The following is a 27,379-nucleotide window of genomic DNA, read 5'->3' as shown; positions in this document are numbered from 1 at the left end:
AGGCATTTAAAAATATGGCCACGGTAAACGTAAGTAAAGTTCAAAGAGGAAATGTAATTTTGTAATATATAGTTTTCACGTACAAGTGTTCTTAGATAAATGTTAACTGGTTTACTCGCTTGTAACGAGGGAAAAAAAACTTTCGATATTAGCTACTTTACAGTGCAACTTAAATGTAAAATCTCTTCATTAAAACTTGATATCCATAATGGTACAAACAGTCTTTTAATAAGGATTTGCTGGTTGTAGACAAACAGTTTGCAGTTTCGTGTGCTTTTATACATATCAATGCGTTTTGTTGCAGGCGCCTGACTTGTTGGCATATTATCGTGGTTACGCTGACCACTTCAAGCTCAGAAAACACATACGTTGCAACACCGACGTGGTTGATGTCCAGCCCACGAAAGATTTCTCGCAGACGGGGCGCTGGCTGGTCACTGTCCGCAACGGGTCTGGCGCTGAAACCACCGAGACCTTTGATGGAGTAGTGGTTTCAACGGGAATCTACTCCAACGGATGGACCCCGGAGATACCGGGAGTGGAAGGGTTCCCTGGGAAGGTCATCCACAGTTGTCAGTTCGTTAAAGGAGAAGACTTTAAAAACAAGAGGGTCCTTGTTGTAGGTAAGGCAAAACTGTTGATGATTGGAACGATAATAGTAGTAATGTTTGAGCATTTTCACTATTTGACTTCCTTCTACCACGTTTATATGTGATTATCTCTGAAGAGCTCTAGTGGCAGAAACCTTCCGGGTTGCTGGAGGCTCATAGACACGACATTCACTGCAATGAAACTATACATTTCCTGCGCACTGCAACAGGTAGTAGGTCCTATAATGTCCCTTTATATGTAAGTTCACTTTAAAGAATAGGGTCCATTTTTTTCAAAGGAACAAACTCCTAACTACGAGAGGAAAGGGGTGGGATGGGGGTCGTTGAACACTCCCCCCCCCCCCCCTTCCCTGGTCCTGTCTGCTAGAGCACAGGATCAATTCGAAAAAAGAGTAATTTTAATGTTTTCACTTTTTATGTTTCACATCATTTTTTCAGTGTGGTTGTTTGGGTTATTTATTTATTTTTTTTTGCAATTACGGTATATAAACAACGTGCGATATAGTTTTTTTTTTTGTTTTGATTGAAAAAAGAAGAAGAAAATATTCAAACTCATGTTTACTCGCGATCATCCCCGGAGATCATCACCTTCTAAATTGACTCCTAAGCAGCATGGTTACCCGATGTATGGGTAGGGTTAAACTGTAACCGGTGTTCTGGAAGAGCTATGATTTAGTTAATTGAAATATCCTCTTGGAAGATGGAGGGATAGTTGATCCTCTAACGTGGCATAAGATTCTCATCAAAGTTCAATTCAATTCAATTCAATTCAATTCAATTCAATACAAGTCAAAAATAATCTTGCAATGAATACAACAATACTTCATATAAACATGCTCATGTAAAGCTAATGTTCAAAATGATTGTGTCATTGGAAAAGAGAGGCCCACGTAAAAGACAAGCTTGCAGAAATGTGCACCACTCAGAAAATTGATCTCGCAATACAAAATATATATGTACAGTGTAAATATAGTATGAATAGTGTGAATATAGTGTAAATCGCAATTTGTATTCTCATCAAAATTCACAATTATTTCCAACACTGTTTGGAGTGAATGTATGTAAACACTGGTCAATGATCACGACCAGTATGATCTAGATGATCTAGACCGCACTCTCAGTTTCAAGGACCATGTCAGCAAGACAAAGGCAAAGGTGGGAGCCAGGAATAACATCTTGAGAAAGCTGGCAAACTCCAAGTGGGGAACAGACCCAGGAACCATCCGCAGCACTGCCCTTGTCCTGTGTTACTCCGCAGCCGAATATGCATGCCCTGTCTGGGGACGTTCCTCACATGCCAAGAAGCTGGACCCTGTTCTAAATACAGCTTGTAGGGCCATCTCATGTTGTCTCAAGCCTACCCGAATTGATGACATCTACCTGATGTGTGGAATTGCCCCTCCTACAGTCAGAAGAGATGTATCTTCAAGAGTGGAACGCACAAAACAGGAAGATGACAGTCGCCATCCACTTTTCCAGCATTTTCCTCCACCAAAAAGGCTAAAATCTAGGAAGAGTTTTCTACACTCAGTACAACCCCTGGATGGCAATCCCCAGGGCTGCAGGATAGAAGCCTGGTTAAAACATCTACAGGAGAAACCCCATAACCTCTCTTTTGAGCCAAAGGAATCCCTCCCAACAGGTGCCAGTGAGCCATGGCAAAATTGGCGCTGCCTGAACCGCCTTAGAACTGGAGTTGGGAGATGCAAAGCCCTGATGCAGAAATGGGGATACAACCATGATGGATCCACAGAATTCGACTGCGGGAAGGCTCCCCAGACAATGGAACACCTACTAAACTGCACTCTGCTACCACAACCCTGTACATCACATGATCTCCACGATTACACCCCATGTGCCAGGGCCTGTGTTCTGCAGTGGCTGGGAAAAGTGTAGCGACATGAGAGAAGACGAAGAAGAATCACAACCAGTGGATCACTGAGTCGTGGAAATAGAAACCAATTAGCTTTCATAATTAGTATCATCGACATCGTATAATGTATATGTATATATATATATATATATATATATATATATATATATACATATATATATATATGTATATATATATATATATATATATATATATATATATATATACAAATACGCCATGGATCCAACAAGAAGGTTTTTTATTTACAAAATTTTCAGCCTGCCTCAGGCCTTCGTCAGTATAGTGTATACTAGGACTACACTGACGAAGGCCTGAGGCAGGCTGAAAATTTTGCAAATTAAAAAATCTTCTTGTTGAATCCATGGCGTATTTGAGACTCGTTCTTGTTATAATACAACATTCGAAGTCTAACACGTGGAAAGTTCCAAGATGAACTATATATATATATATATATATATATATATATAATCATTTAAGCGCACGCAATTATTTGCATTATCATCAAAATTCCCAATTATTTGCAACACTGATTAGAGTCAATACGTAAGCACCGGTCAATGATCATGACCACTAGATCACTGAGTCGTGGAAATAAAAACCAATTAAGCTAGCTATTATCAGCCTACAAACAAGAGAAAAGAAGGAATAAATTATAAGAAACTTTCAATAATGGTCCTTGCGTTGGAACCGGAGAACCCAGACGATATAATTCTTCCACGCAGTGATTCGTTTGCTTAGTAGACCTGCCTCTTGAGACGATTATTTTTTGTCTGTTTTGATTCTACAGTTTGTGACGTCCTTGTCAAATAATTCTATTATCATTAGTACGATTAGCCATGCAGAAACAGAAGTCATAGAATTCAAGTCACCCTGAAATAAGTACCAGATATGAGCAAACAACAATTTGATGTCGTGGCCCTGTAGTCCACACCCCCACCCCCCCACACATATCTAGCTATGAATAAAAAGGAGGAAATCTTGGCTAGAAATAAAAATGAACGTGCCACCCCCCACCCCTCCCCCCCCCAAATAAAAAAATACCAGTGATTTTGTTTAAAGTCTTGTTTTAAACTGGTGTATTGATTAATTAGCAAAATCAAACATTGCTTGGTGAAAACCCGTTCTTTCCTACATCGCTACCGGTGTTAGTATCAAAAAGCTTTTTACAAATTCGCTTTTGATGCCGCTTTGGATAACATGTTTTGTGACGTACCTTAGGATCGTCACAGTTATCGCTTTCATTTCTTTTATTTCTTTCAGGCGGAAGTATTTCTGCCGCGGATCTTTCAACCGTCGTGAGTCCTTATGCCTCTCAGGTACAGCTGTATAAGATAACATGTTGTTTTTTTTTCAGTCATGTGTGACCGTGCATCACAAAACGAACAAAAAGTCGCACGCAGTGATTTTGTGTGAGGACTGAAAATAAGTGAACTTGGTCAACCTAACCAATCTTGAGTTTTTCATATTTTCTGAAGGAACAAATCTTCTTCTACATTATGTTAAAGTTTGGGATCATAAAACAAAAGGGAAATTGTATTTTCAGCAGTTTTTTTCTCGAACACTTTTTTGATGGAATAGTGTGATTATGTGTATCTCGTAGAGCTCTCTTTTCATTTCTTAAAAATCCTGTTCATACTCTTCACTTTCATTTCCATTAACTTTGAAAAAATGATGCTACTGCATTGAAAGTTGGCATTAATCATTAACAGAATGTGTTAATGAAGCATGCTCAATTTCAACCGAATCTGATAATCCCTTCATTGTTGTTGTTCAGATGTTCAATATCCTGTTTTTTGTTCCATTCATCCCACTGCTAGCATAGCTTGGTAAGCATAGTTCCTGTACTTCAGAGCCTCTTTTCTCAGTTCACACTTTCCAGGTGTGTCCTTTCTTTCCAATATTTAGATAGGTTAAAAGAGTCTATTTGAATTGAGTTATACATCATTTCAAAGCTTAGAGTCTGCTCTTTCAGAATACGCCCTTAATTGAAATGCATATCTGGCGACTTTTTGTTGGTTTTGTGATGCAGGGTCACATCTTATAATTTTTGACGATGTTATGAGAAGTCATCAGGATTCCCATGGTGCAATAGCAACAAGTTTCCCCATAGGCTAACAAACTTGAAAAAAACTACCAAAAACCATTATGAGAAAGGGACGAGCACCTTCGTATTACAACCACAAACATACACACAGTCACACAGACATACACACACACACACACACACACACAAACACTCACATGTATATATTTCGTATGTTTTGTATGCATGATCTTCCAGGTTTACCTCAGCATGCGACGGGGGGCCTGGTTATGGCCCTTGACCATTCGGAGGCGACCGTGGAATTACCAACTCAACCGACGATGGCACGAACTCCTTCCCGATAGTTACAGGGCCAAGAGGATGCAGTCGATCCTGGAAGAAGCCACTGACCACATGGCAATGGGTCTCCAGTGCCCGAACCCAGCTGCGTTGAAGCTTCCGATGATCAACGCCGGCTTAAACGACAAAATCATGAACGGCGACGTCAGAGTGAGGAGCGGCATTCAAAGAGTGGAAGGATCAACGGTCATCTTAAACGATGGTTCGGCAGTAGAAGACATTGACGTCATCATTTTCGCCACCGGCTACGATGTGAAGTATCCCTTTCTCCGCTTTGACCTCATCCCAGGTAAGTGGAGAGAAGCAAACATTATGGACCGAATTCACGAAGGTGGCTTAGAAATTAGACCATGTTTTTTTTTTCCTGCGTAAAAACGATTGGCAAATTGCGTACGTCAGCAGGTCAGCAGACATCCAGTTTTGATACGCGCATGTCAAAAGTACGCCTTTAAACACTTATTTCAGATTGTGGTAGAAGCTTAAACCATGGTCTAAATTCGGGCTGGGCGGTCGTCACCAAAATTTTCACTCCGGGCGATGTCCTAAAAATCAGTGGTGCCCGAATCGGTCGCCGGTCGATACTTGGCCGAAACTGGCTTAAAAATCGACGGCCCGGCCGCCGCACCGGCTGTTTTTGGAGGATGTGATTGTAGCGTACATGTCATTTTCTTCCTATTTAATATATATATATTTTTTTTTTTTTTTGGGGGGGGGGGGGGAGGGATGGGGGAGAAGCTAGATCAAACAAATATATTTTCTCATAATGCTGTATATTCTCCACATTATCATGATTATTCTAACATTTTCTCATAGTACTAACGCTGACGAAATAACGTTCATGGTTAGAAAAAAAAATTGTTTGTCATTACCTTTCTATAAAGGTCTTTCATCAGACGTGGGACCTCTTACCCTGTTCAAGCACGTCGTTCCAATAGAACTGTCGCCTTGCACACTGCATTTCACTGGTATGGCCGTCCCCGACACCATGGGACAGAACATCATGAGCGAAATGCAGGCGAGACTCGCAGTGAGTGTACTCAAGAAGCAGGCCCGTTTGCCGGACATGAAATCCATGAAGAGGGAGATTGACTGCGTAAGAGAAAGCATCTTAACTGCTTTCGGCCCACGGAACTGCTTCGTGGTAAGCTTTTCCCCTTTATTTTACTTTTGTCTCTGTCATGAAAAAGCTTTTGAGTCCACGACCTGCTTCAAGCTTCTCCAGATATTTTATTTCATTATTAGCTTCTCTTTTTACAATTCCGCCTTGTTTCCCGTTTTGGAATGGACGTTTGTGAGCCCCAACCTTCGCCACTTATAGTATGTTCAGAAACTTTCTCTGGGTACAAAGGTTTAGATACCACGTGGACATGGGAGAACCATCAAACCAGTTCGGATCAGCCTTTGCTCTGTCGGGTATAGGCTCATGTAATACGATCACGTCCTTTGTGTTTTCTGAGGAACCCTTCCCCCTTATATGCCTGTATTGCAAAAGACCTTACTGAGCTGCTGGCGCTGCAGATGGCACCTTCCCTTTAACTTTAGCTGATGTCATGGTTACAAGACTTGACGAATATCCGTGTAAGGACCTCCACGTCTCCACGTCATCAATTTTACATTTTAGAGGTGTGATTTGAAATTCTGATCTATGTAAATGAACCCCCTCAACAAACACACACAAAACAATGATAGCGCCAATCTTTATGTCTTTTTTCTGTTATCCAGAATTGAAGATATACCATAGACTGGACAAGAGCTAAATCGTAGCGTGCAGAACTTAAGAGAGTGTCTACTTTTTTTGGCTTCCAGCTATAGGCCTGTAGCAGTGGGTCGTCAAAATATCACTCATCAGTCCTCGTTGCACTTGGTTTCATACATGGTCTTGGGGTAAAGGATCACTGGAATATTTTTCCTAAGCTGGAAACGAACTTCGACAAGAGTCTGTGCTGAACCTAACATGCCTAAAGCGTCCTTTGTCACCGATACCTGTTGAGAAATAGTCGCAAGGTCTATTTCCCCTCTTATAGTCTTGACTCTGCCCGTGGTACTTGGGTAGCTGCTGTCGTTGTCACTGGTCCTTCATTACTGCAGATGGTGCGAGTGAGTGTGTGTGTGTGTGCAGTTTCTTTTCTTTTTTTTTTAGGGAGGGGGAGGGGTGTAGGACACCCCCCCCCCCCCAGCCATCCCTACAAATGGCCGGGCAAAGGAACTAGCCATGGGTCTGCAGTCATAATCCCTACCTGAGGAGCGAACAAATCTATTACAGTTGAGTTTGGGTGTCAATATGATATTGCTTCTAGTTTCTTTTACGAATGGAGGCGGTTTTTTTTTCCTTGGTGAAGCATAGTCTATCATATTCGTTCTTTTTTCTTTAGATCTTTGGTCTCTTTCATCTGGCTGTCAAGATTATCTTTAGATGAAATACTTTGTCACTTTGTGAAGGGTTATTCCGCGGTCGAGAAGTTCCTATCTAATTTTATGTCGCTTTGCTGTCATAATAAGGAGAGGATATGGCTCAGTCGGTAGCGTATCTGCTTGCAGATACAAGGGTATCAGGTTCGATTCCAGAGTCTCACTGAACAGAGACAGTGTATAAAGCATTAAGTCCGCTCCAGTTGAGGCAAAAACACTGTCCGTGGGAAAGGAAATTATATTAGTCCGTCCGCCATAAAGATTCCGGCGATATGCATGGAGGTCCGGCGTATTAGTTGGTGACGACTCACGCCAGCTAAAGTTCCCACTGCATTAACGCATCGCAAAGAGCAGGGTGATATAACCCGATGAAGTTGTCCCCCTACCCACCCACACAACTGACACAAGAAAACGGGCGAATGATGCCGACGACCCCTCGTGGTTCGCCCCATGACTGACGATATCAACCAGCTTGAATGAATGCGGTGTCATGATCTTCGCGATTTAGCGAAGAGCGTAATCTCACATCACTTGAAATCAGCAAGGATTAGACCCTTACGCATCCAGTGGCAAAACTTCCCTATCATACTAACATTGCGACACATGAATATTCGAGAGCAAACGCATTTCGTCACCCCACCGCTTGAGCACTTGAAGTCATTTTCTGATCTGAGTCAACTAAGTTTGTCATCTTAAACCGAAGACGTTTCAACACCATCCGTATGCTTTAACCTTTCTTTCTTATACTTTAATTCATGATTCTTTTTTTTTTCGCGTTCATTACAGTACCTTTTGATAATTAATTAATTTATTTATTTATTTTCAAAGTATGCGTGAATTCTGTTATGATGGTAGTAATAGGTCAATCACGGTTTTTAACATAATATTTTTATCACTTTTTCATCATTTTTGTTCCGCCTTTCTCCTCCAAGCCCGATCCACCTAAGTACATGGACGAAATCGCCGGGATGATTGGAACTCGTCCCAGCCTGCTCAAACTCTTGTTGACGGATCCTAAACTCGCCTACCACTACTACATCGGCTGGGTTTATCCCCCAAGCTACAGACTGGTAGGTCCCGGATCCACAGCCAAGGCTAGGGAAGAGCTTTTGCGACTGGAAAATGACAGCTACCACTCTTTGACCGTGTCGACAGTGCGTCCTGATGCTGTGGCGACATTGACATCCTCCCAGAGTTCGTCCTACCTCAAATGGTTAATGTTTGCAGCTTTGATCGCGATCGTTATCGCATATCTCATTAAATGCTAAGAAACATAATTATGCACAGTAACACACATTGTGAAAACCAATGGGAACTGTGATATTTATGTACACCTCGGGAATACTGAATACAATTGTCATACTTCTCAAAACATCAGAATAACTGCTCATAAACAAAGACCCTGACCCATTACAGAATTATATTCATTCGGTTGCATTATAAGACTTCAAAAGGAAAATCTTCAATCTCTTTTTAAAAGCATTCAATGGCGGTGCATTTTTTATGTCCACGGGAAGGAAGTTCCAGAATCTTGGACCTACATAAATGAAAGTCTGTTGAGCAAGCACGGTTCTTAATAAAGGTAAATGAAATTAATTTGACTGTCTGGTTGGATATCCATGATACATATGTATGTCCGGTTGCGCATGAACATGGAGTTAAAGATAAACGGAAGGCAGTTATTATTATAAATATACATAAATTGCCCCAGTTGAAACAAACAATCTTTACTCTAACCTTACCACTGACCAGTATTTAGCCGGGGATAATTGCCCGGATACGGGCTCACCATAATATGCATTGCTTACGCCTCACTATAACTTCAAAAGAACCTCATAATAATTTTGATGCAATAAGCAAACCATATCATTCTCGTATTATGACATTTATATTCATTACGATATAAATGTCTTCCTTTTTGGAATTCAGATTCTATATAAATTATATGTGGAAATTAATTACACTTTTGTTTTTAGAATATTACAACTCTCCACACTTAGAAAAAGATACTTTTGCTCATATTATAGTGTGGGCACTTAAATTTCCTGCACTTTGACACTGTACATGACAAAGTGCAATTAATATTTTAACAACTTGTCTCTGTAGGTTCCGCACAACTTTATCTTCCTGGTTTTTCCAGGCACCTACAGGCTTACCATATTCCAAGGACTCGTATATTATGATAATCTCAAGTTCTCCTGAAAATTTAAAAATCTGAAAGTTTAAAAGTTTCCTGTTATACTCAACGACCCCCCATTCTGGGTATCAGAAGAGTCCAATAATATTAATACATTGAAGCGCACAGACAACGGTATTGTACAAACAAAGTTACGATTTCCTTTTCAAAAATAAACAAACAAAGTTACCATAATTAAGCAAAAGTAATCGGAGGTAATTATGTTTCGGCATGATTTTGATCCTTTTATAGATACTGTAATCATTGGAACAATAAATTGAAATCAACCAATCAATCAATCAACAAACCCCAAATAACATAAAAACCCTTTAGACCGTCTTGAGTTGTATGAGGCCTCAACATAGTGAGAGTGTGTTGACGTGTGCACATCCTACCCGTGATGATTCTCCAAACCCAAAGAAATCCTAAGGTCAACCCCGCCCCCCCCCCCAAAAAAAAAGGGGATAAAACAAACAAACTCCAGACGAAACACCATTAATTTTCAAGTGACTGTGCATATTTTGCTGCACAACTAGCGAGTCGAGGTAGTCATTGTTGTTTATCCGTGTTATGCGTTTCTTTTGTAGTGTAAACGCCATCTATTTCGTTATTGGATGAATGGGTGAATGTGATGGGCCTTACAGATATTGCTTTGCTTGTCATGCGACAAAGTTGCTAAAAATTTAATTCAGTTGTATTTGTTTAGTGGCAGAAAACGAACTGACAATACATTTTCTCATCAGCCAGTGGCAGCTGTCATCATATCACACACAAATCATTAACAAATCAAACAATGTCATTATCCATCCCTATGCTAGTACTTAATGCATCTATGCATGGACTCATAATGATTTTGTCTCCATAGAGACACTGAGATAGGCCCCTGGTGAAAAACGTGTCCACATGAAAGCTCATACTAGTACATCAAAAGAATAACATCATGAAATATAGTCCCCACATGTGGGAGCTCATAAAATGAGCAAGTGTCTCCATAACGGCGTTCAGAAATGTGTCCCCACATTGGAGCTCAAATAAGGATACCAAACCTGCACGGGTGCTGTTCGTTATTCCGAAGGGTCGTTAATCCGAAACACGCAAATTCCCTATACCTAGAGGTTCGTTAATCCGAAAATGACAAAGGGTTCGTTAATCCGAAAATTTGTGGCGTTATTCCGAAGGTTCGCTATTCCAAAGATTGGTTAATCCGAAAGTGAAATTCGGAACAATGAACCTTCGGAATAACGAACCTTCGGAATAACAAGCTGTAACCCGATGTAAATACACATTGTACAAAATCCATATTGGTACATGTATCACAATTCTATATCATGTATAATGACGTATCAAAGTATGAAATATTGCTAGGATGATTTCTACGTATTCTGTGATCCTTCTCACATTTTTCCCGTTTAACGACCATTCTGTAAATAAAAAAAGCCAGAACACAAAACTGAAATTGAACTGTTTCAACGTATCTATTATACTCATCATAAACAAAGCAAAGAAAACTTGAACTGAATTTCGAGATTATCAATCAAATTCACCTATATTCACCTGTTCACATTTTTAACGTCTATATGCTGTATTTGATAGGGAGCTTCAGATTTGGACGATTGAGCAGGACGTTCTCTTCTCCCCTGCGTTGTGCTGAAAAGAAGCTTTAGATTATGGTGGGACGCAAAGGATAAAAAATAAAATGGCGCCTTCATAATTATGATCGGTGCATGGAATAGCTCTCTACTTCGTGAATTGAGCGGACGTAAAAATAGCCCAGAACGCGTAGTGAAAAACAGACGACGCAAGCTTTAAATAGATCGATTTGATGTGCGTTTCTGCGCATGATCATAACATCTTTTTTCCATCTTAACGTCCCCGTCGCGAAAATCTAAAGCTCCCTAATATCACCATGAAGACAGTGCTGATTATTATGTACACTTTGATATTGAGAGGCCGGTTCTTTAATTCATTTTCCTCATCTTACAAAATTGCCGAAACGATCATAATCTCGAATTTATTTTTTGTTTGCCTATTTGTGTGCATCAGCTAACAAGGAACTACATTTCTTATATTAAGTTGCAGTGTGATGCTATGTTTGCTTCTTATTATACCAGATGTTTCTTTTTTTGTTGTTGTTGTCGTTATTCCCATTTCAATACTCAGTAATGTCAAAGTCCAAGTTGTTATGCACTTTGAATGGTGTGTTATGCGTTGATGTGACATTCATCCCAAGTTGCGTATCATTTTCGACAATAGTCTTGCAGTGTTTGAAAAAATGACTGGCTTCCATCTTATTATTGTATGTTTGTTGATGGTACACGGTTTCTCTTGTAGAACTACTCAATATTCCGGATACCCAAAATAACTTTTCTGATTTTTTACAAACTCGTAATCCCAATTCGTTATTTTTCGTTCCTTTAGAAAGGAACGAATTGTTAGATATTGCTCAGAATTTGAAAAACATAAAACAGTATTGATATTGAGAGTATTGATGATTTTTTTGTTGAAAAAAATTGTGGATTTTATCGTTGATCCATTAGTACATGTTTTTGATTTGTCTTTATGAATGGAGTTGTCCCCGGGAATATGAAAATTTCCAAAGTAATTCCCAATTATTAAAAAAGGGGACAGGGAAGATGTTTGAAATTAATTATCTTTGTTGACTTCTATTTCGAAATTACTTGAAATAGTTGTTCATTCCAGATTATTAATTTTTTGGACACTTATGAAATAATTTCTGATTATCAATTTGGTTTTCGGCAAAACCATTGCACATCCCCAGCAATACTTAACTTTCTTGATAAAGTCTCTAAAGCTATTGATTAATTCCGTCGTACAATTGGGGTTTTTCTTGACTACTCCAATGCCTTTGATACCATTGACCACGATATACTTCTTCATAAATTATCACACTATGGCATCCGAGGAAAGGCCTTGGAGTGGTTCTTGAGTTGTCTTTCTAACCGTAAGCAATTTGTTTATGTTAAGGCACATACATCTGTTATGCAAAATGTCAATTATTGTGGATAAAGTGTTTGTAAAAAAGTAATTCATTTTTTTATAGTGGTTCACAACATACAAGCTTGCTTTTTAGTGGACTTTTTTTTTCTCAACTGAAGCATAACTTTGCATTTTTTTTTTGCCAGTATGCATTCTTTTGTTTATCTGTATCTTTTAACTTTTGCGAAGTCGAATGCTTGGTTATGATATAATTCCACATTTAATATGTTTTATGTTTTGTTGGAAAAAGAACAATGAAAATAAAATAATTGAACTGAATTCAGTTATAGAGTGCCTCAAGGAAGTTTGCTTGGACCTCTTTTATTTATCCTTTATATTGATGACATGCCGAATTCATCAAACATTCTTTCATTTCTTTTATTTGCTGGTGATTATGACGTATTCTTCCACATTCTGATCCTATGTTAATTGATATTTTAAATATTGCATTGGATAAATTACTTCAATGGATAAGAGCAAATTAACTGTCAATAAATCTTCAAAAATGCATGATTTTTAGTAAGTCTTTGGAAAATATGTCAAGGAATGTTTATCTGAACGACACAGTTATTGAAGGAGTCTCTTCAATTAAATTTTTAGGTTTGATTCTTGACCGTAAACTCACTTGGAATTTACAAATTGATTCCATAAGCCGTATTATTTCAAGAAATATGGTAGTTGTTATAAAGTTAATTTTTTTTACCCAAGAACGTTCTTTTAAAATTATATTCATCTCTGGTTTTACCATATTATCTAGATTATGGTATACTCGCCTGGGGAAACACACATTCCTCGCATTTGGAGAGACAACTTTTGTTACAGAATGAAAAGCTCTTCGTATTATGTATTTGCAATGAATCGTTGAGAAGTCACACTGATGTGCTATTTCATGAAAACAAACTCAGGTAAATGATTTATATTTTCTTCATCTAGGACAATTCATGTACAAACTTACCAATAATTCTTTCCCATCTGTGCTTGAGTCCATGTTCACTAAAAATAGATCTGTTCATCTCATTTCATTTGCAATTACCTAGGACTATGTTTGCTAATACTATGTTTTCTTTTACTGGCCCCAAATTTTGGAATTCTTTTGATAATAGTATGGAACAAGTTCTAAGTCTTAACACATTCACATCCAAACTGAAGAAGTTGTTCATAAATTCCAATATAGCGGAATGAGTTACGTTTTAGTTAGCCTTAATTATGAGTTCTTTTTTCTTATTCGTCATATTTCGTCTTATTCGTATTTTTTTTGCGTAGTATTGTTAACTTCACGGAATTTCCTTTGTTGCTACATTGTATTGATGTTGTGTTATTTCGTGTATGAAAATGTTTTGCATCGTCGGAAATGAAATAAATGAAATGAAATGAAATGAAAACTCTATAATAAAAAGAACAAACAAACATCACATCCATGTGTCATTAATTTTTAGTATTACATTTTGATAAGATTCTACCTTTTAAGCTATCTGTTACAAAATATACCGTGTATAAGTAAAAGGATTCCATATAAGATTGTGTATTATATATGAAATACAAAGGAAGCCCGGAAGAGGAAAAAATAGTGATGAAACGAGATACGCTGGGTTTGCAGAACAGGACATGGACTCGATCATTTATGAATAAAAAAGGTGATGCTGTACGAGATATCTATAGCTATGATAATTGTATACTGGTTGTTGTATGTGTTTGGTTAGAAGATGTTCTGTGTATGTGTCTGTGTGTGTGTGTGTGTGTGTGTGTGTGTGTGTGTTTGTGTGTGTGTGTGCTTGATTAATAAATGGTCGTGGTATCCTTGAGTAAAGACTAATAGGGTGAGCGATTTGGGGTATGGTGTTCAAGGAATTGATTGAGTTAAAAATGCATAATTATGCTCTCTAACTGAGCCCTTATCAGCTGATTTCATATCCAATATTATAGTTTATTACCCTGCGACTAGTATGCAAAAGCGTTTCCTGTGGATCACATCATTGGCATGAATTAGAGACTTGCAGTAAAGATACACAGCACCTCGTTAGCAAATGCCGATAATTCTTTTTTTTTGTGATAAATCGTATTATGTAATATACAATGCTTGAAATGTCACGTGTACACACATTTTGTAGTCGATCGCGGATGATGGACTCGAAATAAGACATTTTGGAGAAAAAAAATAAGAGAAAGTTCTATACCTACCCATAGGGAGGGTGCTAGATTTCTCATAAAACGCTAAAAGTCGTTTATTCATACGATCTTAACTATAATCTTCACAATTTTGATATCCACCTCAAAAGGCTCTGTTGACTACTGCTCTGTTGCGTCAGAAAACGCAGGGCGGGTCTTGTCGACAAAGTACATGCAGACACAAGACCCATGAGTGTATAAAAAGAAAATACACACAACTTACAAAATGACAAAGAATAAACAAACATGAAAACGAGAATGCAGGTGATGATGTTATTATCTGCCTTACTAAAGGCTCAGACGATCGAGTTTCGTAGATGTTGCCGTGATTTCTCACAGCTCTATTGAGATTAATCGGCTCTTCCACCGTTAGTACGACCACATACCTATCAGATTCAAAATGCTGATGGCTATTTGTCGGCGTTGTACAAAATACATGTAGTTAATTGAATGGCTATGGAACGCCATTAAGGAAACAATACAAAATTCATTTCACTCCAGCCAATATTCATTTCACTTTTAACAAATACATTTCACTCACAAACATTGATTTTACTTTTTATAAAAATACATTTCACTTTTCACAATAATACATTTCACTTTTAAATTAAAATTCATTTCACTTTTCACAAAAATACATTTCACTTTTGAATTAAACTTCATCTCACTTTTCACAAAAATACATTTCACTTTTGAATTAAAATTCATTTCACTTTTCACAAAAATACATTTCACTTTTACATAAAGATTCATTTCACTTTTCACAAAAATACATTTCACTTTTACATAAAGATTCATTTCACTTTTCACAAAAATACATTTCACTTTTAAATACAAATTCATTTCACTCTTCACAAAAATACATTTCACTTTGGCGTACCATATCACTCAGACGAAACCATTTCACTGCGCTAAAACCATTTCACTCTGATAAAACCATTTCACTCCGATAAAAAAAAATACGTTCCTCTTTTTTCCCGGCCAAAAGGTGGCGCCAGTCTGAGAGGAGTCACAGTGCCATGGCACTTAGCACTGAGCTGAGGTGAGTGGCCGGCCAGCTGGCCGGCTGGCTATGCAGTACCTAGATTTAGCGCGCTACGCTGGCGCGGAAGCGACGCGAGGCGAGCTAGCAGTCGACGGTCCTCGCCTCGGCCTCACTCACATGCACGCTCGTGCCGTTACATGCATACTACATCGAGAATTGAATCTACGCCTGACTTGCTGAATAATTAACGTGTGTTTTACACGCGCTTTTCAACAGCGAAGTTGTGGGGTAAGTTTGATGTCTGACTTCTTGTGATCGACATGCTATTTTTTTCCGGTTCAAAATGAGTATTTTTTTGCCGTTTAAATAGTATCTCGAAGTTGACATAGTATTTTTCCTCTTTCAAAACATTCCCGTGTTTATAGCTGGCTGCTGACCCATCTAAAAAGGGGATTGATGTGACTTTTTGTTCATCAGGTCGGCAATACTTCGTGCTTTACGCAGATACCAAGATCGACGGTGCCCTAGAAGCATAACTTGTTAAAAATTAGGCCTGAAGATTGCATTTTTAGAGGCCAAATAATGTATTCTAGTCCTCCGGAAGGTCACGTGATCGCATCTAGTGCGGAAGGGGACTTTTTCGGACCGTAAATGCACCGTTGTTAACGATCTCTGCGGAGGTGCAGGGTCAGTCCCATATATTGAAATTAGCGTTGTTCATTCGCTCAATTGGAACTTCGTGATATCGTGTGTTGTGTACAGTGAGTCAGTGTAGGCCGGTGGCGGTAGGCCTACAATTGTATGTGGCGATGGCAATTTGTAAATTTGAATTTACAACTTATTCACAAAAATTGTACAGTGTACAATGTGTATGCTGTCTATAATAAACAGGGTCTTAGTCTTCATCTCTTAGTAGTTAATTATTATATGATTTAGGCACCTACTCATCACTTAATACAAACAAGAACAGTATAGATTCAATATTAGTACAGTGTATTATTATTAGTTTTTTTCTTTCGCATGGAGAAAGAAGGCACAAGAGCGATTCTAGTATTTGATGTAAACATAATTTTCATGACATGTTTAAGAGTTGACCCGGCTGCAATGTTAACACTAATAGAGTACCAGGCTATTTTAATTTTTCAAGTTGGTATACAGGTTGTCAGTAAATATAGAGATGTATTATTAGTCTTCCGCATCTACAATTTGTAACAATAAAGTTTACGAGGATGTCTGAATGAATGCAATTATTCTCACAATAATATGAAGAGTTTGTTCGCAAAAACCGATAAGTCCATATTTGCCAAATGGAGATATTTGCGATTAAAGGTCAGGAAAAATAAAGAGAATACTAAGAAAATTTTTGCTTCTTTTGACCATAACTTCAAAAATGCCCTTTTATATGTAGTGACCAATATCTCATTTAAAAGGTGTTATTTTGTACTTTATGACAGAGACCGTACTTGAAAATCTTCAAAAATGGACTTATCGGTTTTTGCGAACAGACTCTTCATATGTTTACCATAGTACAGTGCATGTCTGTAGTTTCTCTCTGCTTGAATTGGGGTTTACTCCAACATAATGTTTTCGGACATGTTATTGTGAATAATGGTTTATAATATCATCTATGATTAATTTTCTCTATTTGTGTCACATTGTATATGTAGGTATCCCCAGTACCTGACATCACACCGATGGAACATGCATATTTAAGGTGATTCTCTTCTCTGTGGCCTCCAGGAAAATCTGCATGACATAAACGAGAAGATCTACACTGTCAGTTCTATAGTGTATTTTGTTTTCTTGGATGCACACGTACCATTCAATCTCTGACAGATTTTTATCAAGGAGAGCACTGCTGTTTTGCAAGCGCTGAGTGACTTCCTCACAAGAATAGAAACAACTGATTAGTACACCTGTCAACTTTTTCATTTCATTGAAAAACCTAGAGCAGTATGTGATCATGATAACCTACCTCAGAAAGGTGCTAAATATGTGATATGATACAATAGGAAGAATGAAGTTGATATATAATTGTAACATATTACAGTATGTTACTGTATATCAACTTCATTCATCTTTACGGTAACATTTTTAGTAAAGAGGATGTACATGTATATTCTTTGAAAAGCACGGTTGTTGTAGTAAATGTGAAGTTCGACCATTACAGATACATCAATGTGTGGAACTATGCAAGATAGTGTATGTTAAATTATGTGCATTTAAATTACTTTGGAGTTTGTACAGATGGCAGAATTATGAGCCCTGATTGAACTAAATATTATCCTTCATGATATTCTTGATAAATGTTATGGAAGCAAGTACATTGTACAGTATGAAGTAGTATCTGGACGTACATCCATTACTCGACAGGGGCATGTCTTGTTGCTGAAGGTATGAATTTAATTTGTACATCATCACTGAAGCACTATAAGAGGTTTAGTTAGTACATGTATGCATGTTTTATTGCTAATATTTTGGTTGTGACCCATTTCAGAAGAGGTTTCAAAGATGTAAGAATTCTGTTTGATCAGGAAGATACACAAGGTATGTCACCAAAAGGAATTGAACGGTCAAGAGGGGATAAGGAAGATGAAGATTTTGACACAACAGTTAGATAGATGATACATTACATTAGTACTTCCCCCAAATCAACCAAAATTTTGAACATGTTCGCATTGAACGGGCATGCTCTTATTAGATACCTATAAAGAAAAATTGTGGACCTTGTGAAAGGTAAGATGAGCAGATTTTTATAACACCTGGGGGGTTTCATGTTGGCCTGTAGTCTACCCCAGGGTTGTCGAGTGTTGTTACTGGTAAGGGGTTCGAATACACATTTGTATCCTTCACTCAGTCATAACCATGAAGAGAGTGACACACAGATATTTTAAATGTGTATGATACTGCTTGTGTACATGTACTGATACATGTGTATTCAGTTGACAGAGATGTTGGGATGATTAATTTGCCTTTTGACATTTCAGATAAGATTATATACAGTCAATGCTAAAGTTGGGAATGAAAGATTTCTTCACATAGATGTTTTGCAAGATGCTATAAGGCCAAATCTAATCTGTCTGCTTCGATTTCCAGTAATATTGATGTTTTAAAGTTACTTTAAATTTTTTATCTGTTTAATTTCCAGTAAGTGTACTTCATACATTGGCGGATCCAGTTAGGACCGCAACTGGTGCACGCCCCCCTTTATTTTTTGTTTAAACAAAAGAAATTAAAAGAAAAAAATGGGGGGAGGGGTGCATGCGCCCCCCTTTAATTTTGTAAACGCGTCCCCTCTTTACGGAATTCCTGGATCCGCCCCTGCTTCATATGTAGTATGTACACTTCTGAATTGTTGATGCAGCTGCCAGTTCATGTGTTTGAAACATTGGCAGTGTGACCAATAGATACATTGTACTTGCCTTCAAAGTATTTAAGGGCATATGTACACCTTCAAAACATTCTCTGCTGTTTGGACTGTCGATGAAGTTTATATATTTTGTACATGTTTCATTTTGTTTCCAGTAAGTACACTTCGTATGTATACATTTACACCTTCAAATTGCTCTTGCAGCTGCCAGTTTACTGTCACCCTCTATTCATGTGTGTGAAACCTTGGTGATGTGAATACTATAGTAGATACACGTATGTGTACCTGCCTTCAGAGTACTCAAGGGCATTTGTACACCCTCAAACATTCATGCAGTTTGAACTATTAATGAAGTTATCTCTGTACATGTATCATTTGAGTGAAACCTTGCCAAAAGTGTAGATGGCATGTAATTTACAGAGTATTGCCTCAAAACATTTGTGGTATTCTTGCTTGATTTTATTCACTTACATAACATTCAAGCCATATTCACAACTGTTTCATGTTTGTGCAACATCGGTATCAGTATAGTTTGTTTATTGACAGTGTCAAAATTTGCCGGCATTTTATTTGTACAGATCTGCTCAATACAATGTAGCTCTGCAATTGTTCAAACTACTTGGTACTTTCATTTGCTCTTGTCTTATTACTGAGCTTCACCAGAAGATTTTTTTTTTTGAAATGTTCACTGTACATCACTGTTGTAGTTAAGACAGACTGATCCTACTCGCGTTCCTACATGTACTCACAAGACCGCTGACAGTTGTACCTTTCGCAGGTCTCTTACATGCCACTTGGCTGGAGACTGAGTCCAATACCACCACCAAAAAATAAATTAAAAATAATTAATAAATGGATGAATAGATAAATGAGTTATAAATAAAAAAATAAAATGATCTAAAACTGCATTTGACTATACTGCTAAAAAGTAGATAAAACTGTAGACTGCTTATGCAGCTCTTACTTTAGGTATTATTATTTTTTTTTTGTTTGTTATGTGTGTGATACATTGTCATGAAGATTGGTGGATACCTTGAAACTTAACTGCAATGTAGTTCTTTCAACACTTACATGTAATAAATATATATATATATATATATATATATATGGAGATGTATATACATTTATAAAGAAAAAAAAACTTGTGGATTGTGCTCCTTTCTCTGTTGTTATTAATGAAAAAAAAAAAGTATTTCATTAATTGATGAGAATGGCACGTGCAATAATGTATGTAAATTTCTCTGCCTAGTTAGGTAGGCCTATAGTAATAGAGTGAAGTAATGTAGTGAAGTCCTTGGGATCAACAGCTTTCTTTTGTTATATCAAAATGTTATAACCAAGCATGTAAAAAAAAAGTGGATAATGTAAGCGGAATTTCGATATAATGTAACTGTGTTCACTTTAGCGGAGTGAACGGTATAAGTAGTGGTTATACAGTAATGTATTTGAGTGGATGCTTAGGATGCTTTGAATTGAGAGAGAGTGATGTGAATGATTGATGGCAGAATGAAACTGAGAATCAGACACTTCCTGTTGACGAAATCAGAAGGGTGGACAAAAGCAAACAAAACAAACATACATTGTATTATGAATAACAAGAACAAAACATATAATCAAAAAAAGAGAGGGAGAGAGAGAGAGAGAGAGAGGGAGGCCCAGCGCAAGAGGCTGTAGACTATTAGTACGTAATGTCTAATGACAGACACAAGTACAGTATATCACAGCTAGACGCTCGAAACTGACCACGTGTATTTACGCTGGGGTCGCTCATACAGTAACACACACGTACAAAGGCATCGAGGACACACGTCAATTTCTATATGTGGGACAGTACAGTACTTCGCGATTTCGTGCCGAGAAAAAAAGGAATGACATCCCTATGATATCAGCTGGCTGCTGACCCATCTACAAATCATCACATTACACTTTTAGGTATCATCTTAAAGCTGAATAAATTTCCTTTTACATGATATAACTTTTGTAGGTGCCCACGATGAAAAAGAAGACTTTTAGGAGAATTTTAGAAGAATATCTGTATCCATTATTTCCGGAACATCTGCAATTAGTTAGCCACGAAGTTGATAATCTTTCATGTCGTTCTTGGAAAAATCAACAAGATAGCATCCAAGTTTTAACCTTTACCTATCAAATAAAAGAAAAATCATGTGAAAACGTAATTCAGTGACCAAGATATGAGCATTTCAAAACGATTCTCCAATCGCGCTCTCTATGACTTGCGGGGTCAACTCGCGTGCGAGGACTTGGATATTCTAGACGGGTTTTTTCGGGCTTGCCGACTGACTGGCTACTCAGTAAATCTAGGTACTGCATGCATAGCCAGCCGGCCAGCTGGCCGGCTACTCACCTCAGCTCAGTGCTAACAAAGTGCCATGGCACTGTGACTCCTCTCAGACTGGCGCCACCTTTTGGCCGGGAAAAAAGAGGAACGTATTTTTTTGTATCAGAGTGAAATGGTTTTATCAGAGTGAAATGGTTTTATCAGAGTGAAATGGTTTTAGCGCAGTGAAATGGTTTCGTCTGAGTGATATGGTACGCCAAAGTGAAATGTATTTTTGTGAAGAGTGAAATGAATTTGTATCTAAAAGTGAAATGTATTTTTATGAAAAGTGAAATGAATCTTTATGTAAAAGTGAAATGTATTTTTGTGAAAAGTGAAATGAATTTTAATTCAAAAGTGAAATGTATTTTTGTGAAAAGTGAGATGAAGTTTAATGCAAAAGTGAAATGTATTTTTGTGAAAAGTGAAATGAATTTTAATTTAAAAGTGAAATGTATTATTGTGAAAAGTGAAATGTATTTTTATAAAAAGTAAAATCAATGTTTGTGAGTGAAATGTATTTGTTAAAAGTGAAATGAATATGGGCTGGAGTGAAATGAATATTGGCTGGAGTGAAATAAATTTTGTATTGTTTCCTTAATGGCGTTCCATAAATGGCGGCCATTGCATTCATCATACGTCGTCATTGAACACAACCGTATGTTGAATCATTCACTAATATTATGTCGCCGTCTTTGTATGGTATCAAACAGTGCTAGTATTTCAGTGGCATAAATGAATATAAAATGAAGCAACGAATGCCATAAAATCCAAACAAGGGGGAGGGGGGGGGGGGTCCTCTCACACAAAATTGTGATATGTGCCCGGCACTCCCCCCCCCCCCCAAAAAAAAAAGAAAAAAGAAAAAAAGAAAGAAAATCTTCACCCCGACATGAAGTCACCATGCATGGACATCACACACTCTAAATGGCATATTTCGTTATGATTAGTAGCACAATAGTCATGATATTGTAACTATACTAGGTCTACCAACAATACCCTATAATGAAATTTTGAATAAATGCTTCATGAATACACATATTTCTGAAATATAAAATTATTATTAAAAGGGCTATTCAGTTACACAGATGTAAAATTGAATTCTATATGATTCCAAAACACTACATGTAGGCTGTCAGCGAATGCAAAACCTAGTTTGAAACATTAAAATCCCTGTAAATGACGATAGAAAGGAAAAAAAAATGAAATGACGAACAAGTCTTTTTTTAATGGCATAAATATCACGATAAAACATAACAGCTGAATTCATGTATTTAAAGTGAAAACTAAGTTTGGGGTAAATTACAGAATACCGGCAGCCAATCACGGAGAGCGCAAATCGCTCTGAAAAGAGCGTAATTACGCTTGCCGATAGCAACCATCTGAAATATTAATCCGTTCTGCGATACGGTCCGTGATTCGGCTGTCGACGATTGCATTTGTTTACGTGTGTTTTCTTTGATCTGTGCGGTGAGAAGTGTGGTATCTTACGTTGTTCTCGGGGGTTTCGGGGGTGTCCCCCGAATAATGTAGTTCTAGATCCTGACGATGCTAGTCTAGACTAGCCGTTAAAATTTACCCGAATTTACGATGAATACTCACGTTTTTAGGAGTTGAGGATAGTCCGTATCCTAGAAATCGATAGCAATTTAGGTGAGACTAGAAAACAATCACTCATCTAATTGCTGGTGCTAGCTTACAGTAGAGCTTACGCACTGTGTGGGTGCTCTTGACAGCCCACCATGTTGACTCTATGCAGTCGTGCAACAGTACCCTACACACAACAGCTTATAATGCGTACGTGTGCAGTGGTAGCGCGTACTGAGTCTGCAGAACGCGCGCATGTTTACTAGTACAGTGTACAATACGTATAGCAGTTGAGTGCGCACATGTCTCTTGACAATACGCGTATACGCGCTGCCTGGCCAAACTACTAGTAGTGTGTAGTGTGATTGATCGTGAATGACTTGTGTCGAAAAGAGATGAAGGAAGGAGGATGTCAGCTGTGATGACGTCATCACGTTTAAAGTAGTTCCGCCAAAATCGGCTCGATTTTCTTTATCGACGATTTACTCGAGTTATATTGATTTAGAGCAGTTTTCCTCTGAAACCACTCAATTTTCATAAAAATTGTGTGGTCAACCTACTTTTTGACGGCCGTTCCGTTCCCGGGCTTTTTGGGGGCCCCAGACGACGGGAAAGACGAATTTCAGCCCTTCGGGCTGAAATTCTTAACGCACCAATATGCTAATTTATATGACGCAAAACCGGTATTCTGTAATTTCCCCGAGAAACTTACCTGGCTGACGCGGTTTGCCGGAATGATGAGTCGTTTTGGAGTATTTTGAGAAAAATAATAATAGTAGGAAAACCGACTTTTATTCCAGAAGGCTCCAGACTAACTCGGTCTCGGGAAAAATTCGACCCTACTTCAGACAATTCACACGCAGTAAGTGATCGCCACATTCTACTGGCCACTGCATAATACCAAATGAGGCCTAACTGAATGGACAGGAAAGTGCGTGCTAACGTAATCCTGTACAAAACAAAACAAAAATGACAGCGCGCGGTCCTCAGTTGCTGAGACGCGCGGTCTTAAGAGTTTTTGTTGTTGTTTATCAAGCGCCTTTCGGCGCACATTAATTTTGCATGCGCGCAAAAGAGGTTTTTGATGCGCGCGTTGTAACAACTCGGACCATTACTGCGAGTAGCCAGAACACGAAGCGCTAGTTTATACAGGCCGCTCCCATAGGACAATCAGAGGGACAACCATTATAACTCATCCCGCCGTCAAAGCGAAGCCGAGTTATCCCCGAGTCCGAGTTTAGCCTGACCCCGTTCGGGTAAGTTCTGAGACTGAACCTTTTTGGTTAATATTTCGCATTTTCGTCGTTACCCATCGAATATCTTGTAATAACATCGTTATCCTGCACATTTCCTAAGCATACGTTCACATTTAGGAGCGAAATTTGACAACTTTTGCAGGCGTACCAGAACTTTGTTTGGGCTTTGAAATGCTTTGTCAATGAATTTTGGTTCAGATGATGATATTGATGATCATGATTATAACGATTATGGATAATAGTTACAATCATAGCAATCATTGCTGTAACAAAACAATTTTTTTTTTCGCAGCATGTACATGTAAAAAAAAACCCCACCGTATTCAGTAGTAAAAAGTACTATGTTTCACTTATGACTCTCAGAGCCAAGTTTGTAGGGTTGGGGGTACCACGTATCGACACCCTAAGGATCTGTAGCTTGTTTATTCTAAAAATATAATACAAATCCGCCTAATTCTTACCTCAAATATGCCATAAATACTGCAGTTTTGAATGTCTTGACCGTCTCGTTGATTATGAATCTCCGTTTTAAAATAGCGCAATTTTAGTGCGTGCGTTCCGTTTTCTTCGCGCAGCTAAAAAGGGAACCTTGCGATCGACACCCCCTCTCCTCCATAGGTATACACGTGAATTTCACAGCATAGGTATACACGTGAATTTCACAGGCCATAGGTAATACACGTGAATTTCACAGCCATGCGTCGTTACTGATCGGATGTGTAATTTTTAGCTTGGTTTGTTTGAGTTTGATTTTCGTTTCTTCGTTTTTATTGTTTTTATAGCTAATGACACTTAATCCCGCGCGTACTTTTTTGTTCTATACGCAAACAGCCATGATACGCAGGGTGTCGATGGGAAGGTGCCCTGTCGATAGGTGGTGCCCCAACCATACAAACCCCTGTGGATGGTTAACAAGCTATAGGCCTACAAATGCGCAGATGGGATCCAGGAAAACTAGAAAAAAAAATCTTATTTGGTAAGTAACATAATCATGGTGATGGCAGTTCTGTAGAAACATTTCTCCAAGCGCTTACACTGTTGAAAAAAAAAAACCCCTATCAATAAAATGTTGGTGAAAAATTATGTAAATAAACATTATTCGTCAAACACGAATTTATTACAAGAAGTGGTTGAGGGTTCTACAATCTTTTTTTTTTTTTTTTAAAGAGATGAGACAAAACGTTCATCTGGTACTGAACCCTGTTGCATAAAGAGATGTAATCAAACGTAAGTCGGAAAATCCAAGATAAGTCAGGTATCAACCAATCAAAATAGAGTATTCAGAGACAAGTCTGTTTAATTTTCTGGCTCATGATCTCAACTTTTACGCAACAGGTTCCCGTCGCCGCGCCGTCGACTCTGCGTCGACTGATTATCTGCTGCCACCACCGTCCATAGTGAGTAAAATGTCAACATTTGTCGGCGACTCGGAGTGAATGTCAAAATTGTTACAGGAGAAACTATGGAAAACCATGACCTTTCAGGTGTGTCCGACCACCAGTTCACATTAGATTCATTTACTACTGAAACAGATCACCATGTTGGAAAGTTTGACGCAAATGGAACAGCCTCATTGATTGGGAATGTGTCAGTTTCCGTATCAGAGCCCGTCATTGACACTGCTGGGTATGTACAACGTACATTTATTGTAGTCCCGTATATTGCTTTTTGTGTAAATATGAAATGCGTGTTCAGAGAAACATTGGCATGCATGCGAGATGGTGAATACACTCCACTCTGTAACAGACGTAGACTACTGCTAAATTAATTCTAACGTTAGACTATAGGGCCTACTGAGGTGTCTAGTCTCTAGACCCTTGTGGCAAAATGTCCGTAACACAGAAAGGATGCAATTTATGCCTAATTAGTGAAGAAAATATTTCTTGATTTCTGCACTTTTTGGTTGTTTAACATCAATATGGTCAGTAAATTTAATGACAGTAAAATGGACAAGAATGAATTTGCTGGAAAGTATTTTACTATTTTAGAGCTGTGTAACATTTTCAGCTTTTTTTTTGCAATATTTGTTCAACTCAAATAACACTCTACAAAATTATATCTATGATAATGTACGGTACGTTAAATATATCGGTAATCATGTAGAAATTCACACCATGCACACCTACCATTTCCTCCCTTAATTTGTTCATGAAAACTTCTTGGGGCTATCAGAAATGTCAGGATGGACCATATCTGACGGTTTCATGAAATTTCATAGTCAATTACAGAAGAAAAGTAGCTAATTTTGACTCAAAAGAACGCCGATCGACGGCTGTGTCAGCGTAGCATAATGGAAGATCGATTATGTGGAAGAACGATATAACGATGATAATCGATCGTTGTAGTCTGTGATACAGCCGCTTGTTTGTGTTTAACCACAATAATTACGTCGGCTCGACAGTAAAATGTGGAAGAAAGTGATCTTGATGTGTCTGTTTTTTATCGTCTTAGTTAATTTTCTCCTGCATGTGACTGTATATCTGTAAACATTTTTTGCTGACTAAATGATGGATGGATAACGTGTACAAAACAGTAAAAGATATATGAAAAAATGGGAATTATCCATCATGAATATTGCACAATAAAATGGTTTTTTAGTACAAAACAAAAGCAAATACTGGGGTTGCAGTTTTTGTATACATAATTAAAAAAATGAAATGGAAAAAGTAATGATACTATCATAAAGACAATTACTTTCTACTACAGAGTATAAGTTGAACCTATCAATTAAAAACATATTACTATTTCAATTTCAGTATTCAGTTTCTTTTTAGGTAAAATGAGCACTTTATGAGAAGTCCACAATATTAATACATGATTGTATAACATAACATAGGCCCCTACACTTTTTGTATTACTATTCTCATTAATTTATCAATTAACGTTAGGCCTATAAATTATGTAGATTACTAGAAACAAATCCCCTCTGAATTCAACTTCCTTTTCTCTCTTTCTCTCTCCCTCCTAATAGCCTAACCTTTTTCTTTCACTTTTCCTTCAACCTCACTCTCTTCCCTTCAACACTATTCAAATTAGATTATTATTATCAACTTTTGTCATGATAAAATCAATACTTGCCACAATATTTAAAGAAAGGATCGATATCTAAATCCTGGTATAAATAATCTGTATCAATAATTTGAATAGTGATAATCATGATAGTGGCAATGAAAACAAAGAACTATCACAATAGCTCACTTGAGCCTT

At 37.9% G+C, this 27,379-nt stretch overlaps 2 protein-coding genes across 2 annotated transcripts in view; both read left to right on the top strand.

Annotated features, from left to right (window-relative positions):
* Window positions 1–4,798: 4,798 nt before the first annotated feature.
* LOC139726745 (flavin-containing monooxygenase 5-like) lies at window positions 4,799–25,608 on the top strand. Its single transcript, XM_071637738.1, has 4 exons — window positions 4,799–5,177; window positions 5,782–5,981; window positions 8,230–8,491; window positions 25,508–25,608. Exons 1-4 carry the CDS (start codon window positions 4,799–4,801, stop codon window positions 25,606–25,608), a joined length of 942 nt encoding a protein of 313 aa, XP_071493839.1.
* Window positions 25,605–27,379, top strand: part of LOC139726768 (uncharacterized) — a 54,357-nt gene continuing 52,582 nt past the window's right edge. Inside the window, exon 1 of the mRNA XM_071637759.1 lies at window positions 25,605–25,798. Coding sequence (XP_071493860.1) covers window positions 25,635–25,798 — 164 coding nt within the window. The 5' untranslated portion in view covers window positions 25,605–25,634. The remainder of the gene's footprint in view (window positions 25,799–27,379) is intronic.

The sequence above is a fragment of the Diadema antillarum genome, unplaced genomic scaffold (assembly GCF_040938485.1).
Source record: "Diadema antillarum isolate AM-2024a unplaced genomic scaffold, OU_Dant_1.0 seq00000098_RagTag, whole genome shotgun sequence".
NCBI classification, from domain to species: Eukaryota; Metazoa; Echinodermata; class Echinoidea; order Diadematoida; family Diadematidae; genus Diadema; species Diadema antillarum.
Note: the sequence above shows the minus strand (reverse complement) of the source record. Positions and strands in the feature narration are given on the sequence as shown.